Here is a 13284-nt window from a genome sequence, read left to right on the forward strand (position 1 = left end):
TGTAGCCAAGAGTCAGCTTTCCTGTCCACTTCAGTCATCTCTTTTAAGTCAAGCAACTGGTGGTTTTTTGTTATTGTTGTTTTTTTTAAGATAAGGGAAACTTACTCACAAGCATTTTACACATATGGATCAGACCTTTGTAATTCCGAATGAATGATATAGTAACCTATCCATGTATGCACTAGTCACCATACAAGCATGATAGAGTAATTTAGTGCATGCACAATTAGATACACACGTTCTTCTGACAACTACACAATTATGAATATATATATATACATATACATATACATATACATATACATATATATATGACAAAAGTAACACAGCTTTTCAGAAAAGGTTATCAAAACTTTGTTGAAGGGAAAAAGCCTACTCTGCTGGCCGGAAATTCCTAAGTTGAGTCTGGTGAAACAAGCAGAATAGCTACACACACTATAGGAGGAACTTCGGTGGCTGTTTACATCTGGGAATGTGCATCACGTACACACTACTCCATATGCAACCAGTAATCCTCTAACCACTTTCAAAACACCAGTCATAACATGACTCAAAAAAGAATAATGGTAGGCACTTTTTTTTTAAGAACACAATTACTGGAAGAGCTTTGGGAAATTAACACAGCCCTACTGTGGAGGTCAAATTCATATGTAGTTTAAAAGGAAAACAAATCTGACATACTGAACATTTGTCATATGGCTCTCACTGACAGAGCAAGCTGGATTTCAAAGTAAAATGGAAATTGGAGTTCAGTGGGAAGTACAGATGCTTGACTACCTTTCTTTAAGGGGAGCAGAAACATTCCATTAGTTCCCTGCTGCTTTGACCAAGGGAAGCCCAGTCTCCCCTGCCACTCACCCAGGACAGAGCTGCAGTGGTTTTGATGCTGGTTAACAGAAAATTCAAACACACTATACACTTCATCGCTGTAAGAAGTACCTCTATGTGGTTGTCTGCTTTCAGCAACTTCAACTCAACAGGCCTATAGGCTTTTTATGACATAACCAGGAACTAATTAAGAGATAAGGAGGAGGGATAAGGTGGAGGAGATTCTTAAAAGGTAGAAAGTCAATTGCAGTAGAGGTCAGGAAGGAAGGGGGGTTGTTTGGCTATGCAGCAGACATCTTCTAAAATGTAAGCTCTTTAAATAAGGTATCAGTAATTTTTAAGATAGTAACTTTAGGTTTAATTTATGCCAAGAGCAGAGATTTCCTAGAACAGTGTGGAATAGAGGTCTGTGCTGTCTGTTCTTCCTTCTCTGGATGTGGGTATCCTATCATAGACTACCTGTAGAGGTCTTTTTTAAATTCACTTGCTCAAAATTACTACTTTAATTATGAAATCTTAAGAAATTGGGTTTTAAAACTCTTAAAATTTTTAACTTTTTTCCCCCTTATCTCAACTCACTTGGCATTCCTTATAGAGTATTACTTGTTCATAAATTTAGTTTTCCACTGGTAAGTAGTTCCTAAAAATAAATAATGCTGTGTCTTTTTGATAAACTATCTCAAAAGCTTACAATAGTCTTCAGATACTACAATGAGGATGAATCACAAATGGAGTCATGGCATAGAGGCTAAGAGCATGGACTCTGGAGTTAGGCAGAACTGAGTTCAATTCCTGACCAAGTGTGTCAAATTGTGTGACCTTGAGCAAGTACCTTAAAGCCCATAATAAGCCTGATCCCAGTGGAGCTGTTGGGTTGACAATGTGATCATCAACAAAAGCAAGGAGCATATCTGCCCCTAATGACAACAGGATCAAGAAGAAAGAATGCTTTCAATTTTAGTTATTACACAAAGAGAAGTTGTTGTGAAGCAATTGGCAGCTTTTATTTTACCTAAAATGTGTGCTGTGTTAACCAAACCTGGTCTGTTTCTTCATTCAGGGTGGCCTGAATGAAGTTCTAAGTTTCAAAATTTGACTATTTAAAAAAACAAGGTAATCTACCTTGCAGTACATGGCCTCTAATACCCAGCAAAGCAAATACCTTTTAACAATCGAATCATATTCTCTTTTCATCTACATTTTCTAGCCTCAGTTCTAGTTTACTGCACTGTGAACCTCCAAAGAGAGGGGCTGTCTTAGATGTATTTTTTTTCTTTTTTTTTAATAATTTGATGGTTTCTATTTTTCAATTTTTGCATAGAAAAACTGGGGTGTAGACCAGATGTGCAGGGGATGAGGAGGTTCACCAGAGACAGAGTAGGGAGCAGAACAGGCAGACTGACTGAAATACACTGCTGAGGGGAGTAGTAGGTAAGACAGGAGAGGTCTGCTGCTGCACCACATGTGGGCTAACTAACTCCCTGGCCAGGGATGGAACTCAGGCCGCTGTGGTGATAATGCTGAACCTTAACCCCTAGGCCACCAGGGAGGCCCTAGAGGCCTTTTTTATACATAGTGCTTATAACAGTATCTGGCACACAACAGATGACCCATAAATATGGAATGAATTAGTGACTGAATTAGCATCCTACCCAAAGGCACAGGGGTTTTGTGCATAATAAGTATCAAAATAGGTTTGTTAAATTAATGGATTTGAGTAAATCTGGGAGTGCTTTCAAAGGCAAGGACTTCCTACTCACCTCTGAGGCCCCCGGGTCTAGGATAGAGTGTGGCACAAAGAAGAGAGCAGGATCCACTAATCTTTTTGCTCTGGAAACATGTCAACTGGTATTAAAGCAATTGGCCTACTTGAAAAAGCAACTGGTAAAGTTTGTATGAATTCCAGTTCTGGAAGGCAACCTTACACCTGGCACTGTGGTAGACACTTTACATGATGTTTTCTCAACAGCCTTGGTAGTTAAGAGATGATTGACATCATTTTTTAAATGAGTAAGCAAAGGCTCAGAGAGATTAAGTGACTTGCCCCAAAATCACAAAGCCAATATACATAAGAGTCAGGTTTTTTTAAACCCAGGCTTCTGGAGTCCATGCTCTTTCCATTATCTAAGGTGAAGGAAGCACCAAATAGATGGACAACTTTATTTAAAGTTACATGATTTCAGGGGAATAAGAAAGTAGAAACAACACCTGCTCCAACCAATGTCTGCTCCATGTGCTTGCTGTCTGTAACCAAGTCCAGCAGGGCTGGGAGGAAAGAATGTTGGTTAGAGTCACTTTCCCAGCAGCACTGTCCTTCTAGGCTAGTGGCTGGGGAAATAGAAATGTCCACCCGATTCCTTCTGGTCATAATCTACGAGGCCAGGCCAGCCCATCAGAATGCCTCAGCCTTGGAACTCAGAGCCAGCGGTACAAGCTCTACATGTTCTCCAGCCAATACACATAGTTCAAGAGTCCCTTGTGGAAACACATCCACATTTCCAGAGAGCCAGAAGGGGAGCAAAACAGAACTCAGAGGAAGAAATTCAATGACCCTTGGTTTTAGAAAAATCTATTTAAGACAAGCCTAAATCCCATGTCCTCTTCATAGAAACAAACAAAAAAAAAAGATGACATTCATTTAAAGCATTAGAGCAACAGATTGCCATTATGAAAAAGCTCCACTTTAAATTTTTTTTTAGTTTTGTTAAGATTTAGCATGTGAATAACAGTACCCCTCTATGATTGGAGGAATAACGAAGTGAATGAAAGCAAGTAGTTTAAAATATCTTCTACTCTTAATAGTAATTTCAGGTAGAAAATCTGAATCTTATATCTCAATAAATGGACAGAAAGCTCAGTATAAATAATTTTTCATCGATCAAGGGGGACCAAAAATCTCCTAGAAATACTATACTAAGCCCTCTAGTTTGCAAGCTCAAACCATCTAGTTGCAAGCTCAAACCATCTCATTTTAAATACTTAAGGAAGAATCTACCAACCCTCAATTCAAATGCCCCTGCCTCTTGGTGCTTCTCCAGCTAAGCGTGACTTAAGAGAGTCCAAGACTAGGACTTCTTCCTATTACAAGAACTTAATAGCCTGGCCAGTGTGGAGGACAAAAGCTAGACAGGATGTGAGAGAGAAATTAAAGCCAGATTAGTTGAGCATTCTCCCTGACTTGAAAAAAAAAGAACAGGGAAAAAGAACTCTGGATGGAAGCACTGGTGTGATTTCAATATTCCTAAGCATGCCAGAAGCCATAAATATTTGTAAAGCGTAGTCTTTATATTTCCAATGTTCAAGGGCATAGCTAAAGAAATCAGTGTGTAAATATGTACATGTGCTAGCTATTCTTCTAGACCACTAAAAAAAAAAAAAAAAAGGATGCCTAAGTCCAAGTGGAAAACTTTGGCTTGTTTTTGTGTGAAATTTACTCTAGTCAGCCCTGCAGTTATCTGTATTCACATAGCACCTTTAAAAAAAAAAAAGGAGCTTTTAAAGGTAGAACTTCTAGGGCCTCCCCAGTGGCACAGCGGTTGAGTGCTGCGTTGCGAAGCTGCCCACAGCCTCTGCAGTGCCGGTTGGATCCCCGGCCACCAGCGAGGGTCCCACATGGCACGCAGACCTCTCCTGCAGCCCACTGCTCCCCTCAGCAGCGTATTTCGTCGGTCTGCCTGTTCTGTTCCCTGCTCTGGATCTGGTGAATCCTCTCACCCTCCCATGCTTCTGACTGTAGCCAGTGCTTGTATAAATAAATAAATAAATCTTTTTAAAAAATAAAATAAAGGTAGAACTTCTAAACCCATGTCCGATTCCTGTCCTCATTGGTCCCAGAACAGCCACATCCCTGTGCACAGCAGAACCCTAGGCCCTGGAACCCACAAAACAAAGTAATCCTTCTCCAAGATAGCTCTCTAAATTGTTCAGGCCATTATTTTTCCTGGCTTGCTCTTTTCTGGATGTATCCAGTTTGCCACCGATAACACCCCAAGGGTGGTCTGACCAGGGCACACTCAGAAAAGACCAAAATCTGTTCACTCCAGTGTTCACCTATGCTCACAATCAAAACAAATATTTGTACTAGGTATCCCTGCCCGAATCCAACACTGTACTTAAGTAGATTAACATTAATTAAAATTTTTTTTAAAAGCTACCTTTTACTAAGTGCCCTTTCTTTGCCAGTTTTGTTAAGCGCTTTAGATATAATCAATTCCACTGTAACAGGAAATACAAGTTTCAAAAAAAAAAAAAAAGCCACCAGGTATGCAAAATCACACATTAAAAACCACAGGGTTTATGAGAAAACAAGATTGGGGTATACCACTCCAAACTTCATTCCTGACACAAAATAAAAGATAGGACTCTAATCAGCACCTTAGCATCTTTATGTTAAATGACTAAGACATACCATAACAATAAATGTGGTACTTTACCCTGAAAACAACTTGAAGTTTGCTTGTAGAAGTGGGTGAGGGAAGGGCTGCAGCTCCTGGGTCACTGCAAAGTGGTGGAAGGACACTGATCAGGATTTGGACAAAAGTTTTAATACCAGCTGTGCACGGGCGTGGCTCACAACACACGCTGAACTGAGGTCTCCGGCAGGTGCTGTAGGTGAGTGTGGTCCGTGTATTCATGCACAATTCACTTCAGCGGGGTGCAGTTTTCTATATTCACTCAGAGTTTCTCATGGATAAAACCCACCATAAGCAAATACAAAATTTGTGTTATCTGCAAATTGTTCCCTAATATAGTAATCAGATTAGAACAGATTGTGTCTCCAACATGAGTGTTGGAACAGAACTATACCTCATTTCACTGAATCCTAGCAACCCTGAAAGACAGGTAACATTCCGTTTTCCAGAAATGGAAACTGAGTCTCAGAGAGGTTAGGTGGTTCTCTAAGTCACATCATTCATGAAAAGTAGCTGCAGAGGAAGGACAAGGTCTGGTATCCCCTCCACCACCCTGAGCCCTATTCATTGCCACTCATTTTTCCATTTGGGAGCTAGTGCTGGCTAGGAGCTACCCTCACTCTTTCAGGTATCAAAGCGGATTAGAACCTTCTTTGACTTCCCCACTCCCGCTATATTGTCTGCCTCACAGTGATGTGACGTTCCATGGGGATATCAATGTCTACAGCAACTCCACATCCCTTAACTCAAGCAGTGAGCTAAGAGCTCAAAACTAATTAGGTTTCTTTTTTTTAAAGATTTTATTTATTTATTTATACCAGGGTATAAGAACCAGGGTACAGGCCAGATGCACGGGAGGGTGAGAGGATTCACCAGAGACAGAGCGGAGAACAGAACAGGCAGACTGATGAAATACACTGCTGAGGGGAGCAGCGGGCAAGGCAGGAGAAGTCTGCTTGCCCGCCATGTGGGACCCTTGCCAGCCGGCCAAGGTAGAACCGGTGCTGCAAAGGCTGCGGACAGCTTCACAGCGCAGCGCTCAACTGCCTGCACCACCAGTGGAGGCCCTAATTAAGTTTCTTAAGTGTTTTTGGTTCTGCGGGGTTGGGGGATTTTTTAAACCCACTGCTGTGAAACTCACCAGATTCAACAGGATTTGAGCAGATTTCACAGAGCCTAGCGACTGATTTTCTGAAGCCCCTTTCACTGTTTTTCTCAAACCCCCCCTTTCTGGAAGCTCATGTTTGAATTCCTTACCATGGGGGAAAAAAAAGCTATCTTCCTCCATAAAGCAACTGCTGTAAAATCAAAGTCTGATCAAGTCACTTCTGTCTTTGGAACCCTTCCATGCCTCCACCCAGCCGTAGGATCAAATCCAAACACTTGGCACAATGTACAAAGCTCTCCCTCATCTGTCCCCAGACTATATCTCAAGCTACACCTCTGTTCACTTGCCCGCCCTACACGGGATGCTCCAGACAGACTCAATTACTTGCAGTCTCCCCTCCCCCGCCACACTCCATGGTTCCTCACTTCCAGACTCTGTACACACGACATTTCCTGCCTGGAATACTGTTCAAACATCCATCACATCACGCTGACTCCACCTGTACAGTGCCTATTCCATCTCCAGAGCTCAGCTTCAGCTTCCTTTCTCCTGGAAGCCTTCCAGGATCCTGACCCCTCATCTTCATTAGGAGTCCCTCATGGGTGCTTCCCTGGCCTGGAGCACCTTCTCTAGCACAGCTAATAGCCCACTTTACTAGAAACACTCATATATTTGCCCAAAATCCCACAAAATTAAGCTCTGCAAAGGCAGGAACTAAAATATATATGGTTTATTAAATGAGTAAATGAAGGAATGCCATTTGCCTAACATAGTATGAAAGAGTTCATGAGCAACATCACATGTGACCAACACGTGCCAGGTTAGGAACCCAATGGGATCAAACAAAGGATCCAAAAGAGCAAATGCACAAACCACTGACAAACAGGTAGCAGGTCACAGTGGACCATTCATACATTCATTCAACCAAGTTATAGCAACTCTTCGTGTTTCAGACCCTGGGTACACAGCAAAGACCAAAACAGATAGAAACTGCCGTCCTTATGGAGTTCACACTCTAATGGTTCAAGCAGAAACAACAAACTAAATAAGTAGGATATATAATATATCATCATCAGAAGGTAACGATAACATAAAAAAAAAATGACGGAGTTAGGTAGGGCTTCACTGAGATGGTATCCTTCAAAGATCTAGAAAAGGTAAAGGTCAGAGCAGTTCAGGATGGTCTCTAGCATCTAGGCAAAGGCAATACCAAGCAGGAACAAACCTGTCAAATTCAAGGAGCTCAGAGGAGGTGCAGCTAGGAAGGGTGAGCTTCATCTCAGATCCAGTGGGTGAGAAGCACCTACTATCTTCCAAAAGGATACAGTGATGAACCAGAAGGACACTTCCCCTGTCCTTACAGACTTTGCAATCTGGTCACATAGGTTGAAATATGCTGGAATCAATCACATGAACTATAACAACATCAACAATCCAGTGAGTTCAGTCCTCAGCCTAACAAGAGAATGTCAATCCTTAGAAGCAGCTTCATCAGACCCTCCACTGAATGAAGAAACAGGTGGTGAAAGTTGCCCTGTCAGTAATTTTAGTGTTGGCTTCCAAAGATGAACAAGAAGTCTTCTGTACATAAACAGCCAGCAGCCACATCACAGGAGTTTGTGCACTGTGGCTTTCTGATCAAACGTGAAATTAACACTAAAATGTTGTAAAATGTATTATTGCTAAGGGAATTGTGTAATAAAGACAAAAGTTTCCCTATTACTTAAAGTAATGAAAACAAAAATAAGAATTTATAAGCTCCCCAGATCTGACCTAAATTTGCTGTGCATTATTTTCCTACATCTCTTTCTACTTTAGAAAAACCACTACTAATTGCATGCACATTACACAGTATCAACCAAACCTGGATTTGGGTTTCCTCCAAGACCACCAACAGTCTCAAGTTACAGTGAGTTTATTAAACGGGATTTTTTTTCTCTTTAAGCAAAAACTTACAATGTTGTTACCTTTTGGAGATAACATCATTTTCAACCTTATCAAGATAAATGCTTGATTTGTACATTTTAAGAAAACCCCAAGCATATGAACAAGGGGTGGTGAGGCACATTTTTTCAACTCACAAAATAATAAAGGATTTTTTAAAACATACAGTTATTGGTGGCTGGGAGCCTGGAGCTAACAAAAAAAAATGTTTACAAGTTAAGTTTTCACAACTCTTCTTTTGTGTTCCCTGATACAAATGCTGCGGAATGTAGTCTAAGAAAACCAGGAGCTCACCTAGAAGCAGAGAACACAGATTCCAGCACCACTTCAGTGTCACCCAGTATAAATTCTCCCTGGAGGGGCAAGTATGATGACCTGATTACTCACAGCAACATTTCTATATGCTTGACTCTCACTTTATCCTCAATCTCAGTCTTCCTATTAGGAGCTCTACACTCTCACTTCAGAGCACAATACCTAGAGAGCTTCCTGGTGATTCAGTCACTCAGAAGGCACTCCACCCTGTAGCAAGGGCTGAGGCCAAGTAATCCCGCCTGACTCTTTGTCATCACTGGGTCTCTCCTGAGTCTCCTCTTCCTATGCTCCCCTTGGTAAACATCATTCTGAACTCTGCACATATTTCCAACTTCCCACCAGCACAAAAAAGTAAGGGAAGGAGAGAAGTGGAGAGAGAGAGATAAGTAATCAGACCCTCATACTTCTGGGACAATCAGTCTTTCTTATTACCACCCACTATTGTATTTTCTAGTGTGTTCCTCTACCCCTCATGGCCCATTATTTCCTTGTGTCTCCTGCTAGTCTAGATTTTGCACCTGAGGAAAGGCTCACCCAGCTGGAGGCAAAGTTGAAACTATACTAATTCCTTGTTTACTGAGGTAGGATTCATTCCACTAAGCAATTCTTGTTTAAATCCATTGGCACAAATGTAACCTAGTGAATAAAGAGTTTGTTTTAAAAAGGAATAAACACTGAACATTTCTCCTAAGTCACACAAGGAAAAAGAAATGGAAACTTCAAACAATGTTAAAAAGTTAGTCTTCAAAGAAAATGTTAACAGTCTTATTGCAAAATTTATATATCATAAAACTCACCCATTGTAAGTGTACAATTCAAGAATTTTTTGGTAAATGCACCTAATTGTGCAATCCACTTTTAGAACATTTCCATCACCCAAAAAAAGTCCTAATGAAGACACTTCCTGTTGGAAGTCACTTCTCCTACCACCCAGATCCAGGTAAACCATAAACCACTTTGTGGTTAGCATTTTCTCTTCACTAGAAATGTCATATAAACAATCATACAATATATGTTCTCTCATGCCTGGTGTCTTTCACATAGCATAATATTTTTGAGGTTCATCCATGTTATATCCTGTAACAGTATTTTGCTCTTTTTTATTGCTGAATAGTATTCTATTTTATGGATAGGCCATATTTTGTTTATCTATTAATCAGCCAATGAACATTTGGGGTTGTTTCCATTTGGGGGATATTATAAATAATGCTGCTTTGAACATTTGAGTACTAGACCTGTTTTCATTTCTTTGTGTACTAGACCTGTTTTCATTTCTCTTGAAAATGTTAATTTGGGGGAGGTTTAAAAATTATAGCCATTCTGTGAGTGTGTAGTGGTAACTTCTTGTGGTTTTAATTTACATTAGAATATTTATCAACACTGAAAAATATACCATATAATATTAAGAGAAACTAAACAGGATTCAAAATTGCTTGTATAGTATAAGCTCACATATGTGATGTTATACATCAGGACTGAAAATATATCCAAAACATCTTCTATCTTTGACACTGAAGAAGAGAGCATTTTTTTCTTTACACTTAACTGTGACATTTTTGTATGCGTAAATACATAATAAGAATACATTTTAAAAATTAAAAATATTGCTACAGGGCCTCCCTGGCAGCACAAGGGGTTAAGCACAGCACTATGAAGCTGTCCACAGACTCTGCAGCACAAGTTCGATTCCCGGTCAGCCAGGGTGCTACCCATGAGGCGCAGCAGACCTCTCCTGTCTCGCCCACTGCTCCCCTCAGCAGTGTATTTCAGTCAGTCTGCCTGTTCCGTTCCCCACTCTGTCTCTAGTGAATCCTCTCACCCCCCCGCATCTCTGGACTATATCCCAGTTCTTGTATGCATAAATAAATCTTTAAAAAAAATTGCTACAACATTAAGAACTATGTGTTGCAAGTTATTAAGAGTCAGAATACACCCAAGCCTCAGCTAAACTCAACTCTATTATCTGTTCATGAATTACCCATTCTGGGGGTTGTTTGTGGCAAATTTGCAAAATCAGATTGACTTTTCTTTGCCTAAAGCATACTCCTGGGACACTACTTCAGGGATAGTCAACTATAAGCCCTAGACCAAATCCAGCCTGATGCCTGTTTTTGTACAACCAGTATGTTAAGAAAGAGTTTTGCATTTTTAAGTGATTAGGAAAAAAAATCAATATAATAATAAATATTTTGTGACACGTGAATGCTATATGAAATTTAAATTTCAATGTCTATAAATAAATTTTCGTTGGAACGCAGCCAGGCCCATTTGTCTATGGCTACTCTCACACTATTAGGAAAGACTTGAGTAGCTGCTACAGAGGCTTCATACGCAAAGCCTAAATTATTTACTCTTTGGCAGTTTACAGAAAGTTTGTTGACTTCTGCCTTACCAATCCCTGATAGGCACTCAGAAAAAATAAACTCAGTCCTCATATCACTGTAATAGAATGGAATCTACTTTGGTTGACAGCAGCAATATCAAAAACTTTCAAAATACTTTTAAAAGTATAAACCTCTATGCCTCTACCTGGCACTTAGTAGATCCTCAATACTTGTTGGACAAAGCAACAAATAAATGGATGAATAGAGCGATGATGGATGGGTAGGTGGATGGATGGATGGATAGATGGATGGGTGGATGGACGAATGGGTGGATGGACAGATACATAAGTATGTAACAGGATGTATGTATGTAGGGAATTAAAAGTAATTGAGGGCTGGGCCTCCCTGGTGGTGCAAAGTCTTAAGTCTCAGCACTATGAAGCTATTGGCAACCACTATAGCACAAGATTGATCCCGGGCCAGGGAGCTAACCCACAAGGCACAGCAGACCTCTCCTGTCTCACCCGATGCTCCCCTCAGCAGTGTATTTCAGTCAATCTGCCTGTTCTGCTCCCCACACTGTCTCTGGTAAATCCTCTCACCCCTCAGCCACTGGCCTGCACCCCAGTTCTTGTATGCATAAATAAATAAAAAATAAATCTTTAAAAAAATAAATGAGGGCCTCCCTGGTAGTGTAAGGGGTTAAGACGCAACCTATGAAGCTATCCACAGCCACTGCAGCACGAGTTCCATCTCTGGTCAGGGAGCTACCCACATGGCACAGCAGACATCTCCTGACTCGCCCCCTGTTCCCCTCAGCAGTGTATTTTGGTCGAACTGCCTGTTCTGTTCCCTACTGTTTCTGGTGAATTCTCTCACCCCCACTACACCTCTGGCCTGTACCCCAGTTCTTGTATGCATAAATAAACTAGAAGGTAGTCAAGTGTTTGTGTTGTTTTTTTTTTTTTAAAGATTTATTTATTTATACAAGAACTGGGTATAGTCAGAAGCGCTGGAGGGTGAGAGAATTCACCAGAGCCAGAGCGGGAACAGAACAGGCAGACTGACAAAATACACTGCTGAGGGGAGCAGCGGGCACAGCAGGAGAGGTCTGTCGAGCCATGAGGGACCCTTGCCTGTGGCCGGGGATGGAACCGGTGCTGCAGAGGCTGACAGGCAGCTTTGTAGCCCAGCGCTCTTCCACTGTGCCACCAGGAGAGGCCCATAGTCAAGTGTTTTTAAAAAGACAAAACATAGTCTCAATATAGTAAAGATTAAAAGAAAATATACTTTCTTTCAACTGAATACATAGAAGGGTATGCATTTTCCCAGTCTTTATAAAGTAAGCAATATGATTATATGTATAAAAAGACCTTTTGACATTTAGACCTTTTGACATTTGACTCAGTAATTACACTTCTAAGACTTATTGCCAAAAAAGATATGTGGGAAAATTTACAGATAATCACAGCACTGTTTATATGTATGTGTATATATATATATATATATATACACATATATACATATATATACACACACATATATATGAAAGAGAAATCTAACAGTAGGAACTAAGAAAATTATGATATAACTGCACATAAAACTAAATTGTTCAGTGATATAAAACTGATTAAGAGTTAGGTATTTTATTTTTTTTAAAGATTTATTTATTTATTTATATAAGAACCGGGGTACAGGTCAGATGAGCGGGAGGATGAGAGAATTCACCAGAGACAGAGCAGGAAACAGAACAGGCAGACCGACTGAAACACACTGCTGAAGATGCAGAGGATGAGACAGGAGGGGTCTGCCCCACCATATGGGTATCTCCGCAGCCAGAGGGGATCGAACCAGCGCTGCAGAGGCTGTGGACAGCTTCACAGCGCTGCGCTCAACTGCCTGCACCACCAGGGAGGCCTAGAGTTATGCATTTTAATACAGAAAGTTGTTCAGAATAACACTGATGGCAGTGGGGCCAGTGGGGGGAGTCATAAAATTAACTTTCAAGGGGATGAGACCATTTTTTAAGTATATTTACATAGATATGTTTTCAATGTAAGCAGAAATGAAAACAATTATCTCTGAATTACTTTTCTTTTTATTTATCTGCTTTTTTCTAATTTTCTTCCACAAACACATTATTTTAAGTAAAATTAAAATAATATAATAAAATGGACCTAAAAACTCATAAAACATGAATCCAGAATACTCATACCAGTGCAATAAAGGAATAAAATCATAATTAGTTCATGAAAACAATCCAGGTTCTAAGTTCTTCTGGGAAAGACTTATACTCACTCATTCAATAAGTATCAATTCAACATCCACCGTATGCCATATATTGCTTCAAATA

The 13284-nt window shown here is 40.3% G+C and overlaps 1 protein-coding gene across 2 annotated transcripts in view; it reads right to left on the reverse strand.

Annotated features, from left to right (window-relative positions):
* Nucleotides 1-6157, reverse strand: part of ROR1 (receptor tyrosine kinase like orphan receptor 1) — a 335132-nt gene extending 328975 nt beyond the window's left edge. The window contains exon 1 of one of the 2 annotated variants that reach the window (XM_054691317.1): nucleotides 5237-6157. In XM_054691317.1, the coding sequence (XP_054547292.1) occupies nucleotides 5237-5462 (226 nt within the window). In that variant the 5' untranslated portion in view covers nucleotides 5463-6157. The remainder of the gene's footprint in view (nucleotides 1-5236) is intronic. The other variant, XM_054691318.1, reaches the window with a different exon arrangement.
* Nucleotides 6158-13284: the final 7127 nt, after the last annotated feature.

This window comes from Talpa occidentalis, unplaced genomic scaffold (genome assembly GCF_014898055.3).
Source record: "Talpa occidentalis isolate TD23 unplaced genomic scaffold, MPIMG_talOcc4v2.1 talOcc4.9, whole genome shotgun sequence".
Taxonomy (NCBI): domain Eukaryota; kingdom Metazoa; phylum Chordata; class Mammalia; order Eulipotyphla; family Talpidae; genus Talpa; species Talpa occidentalis.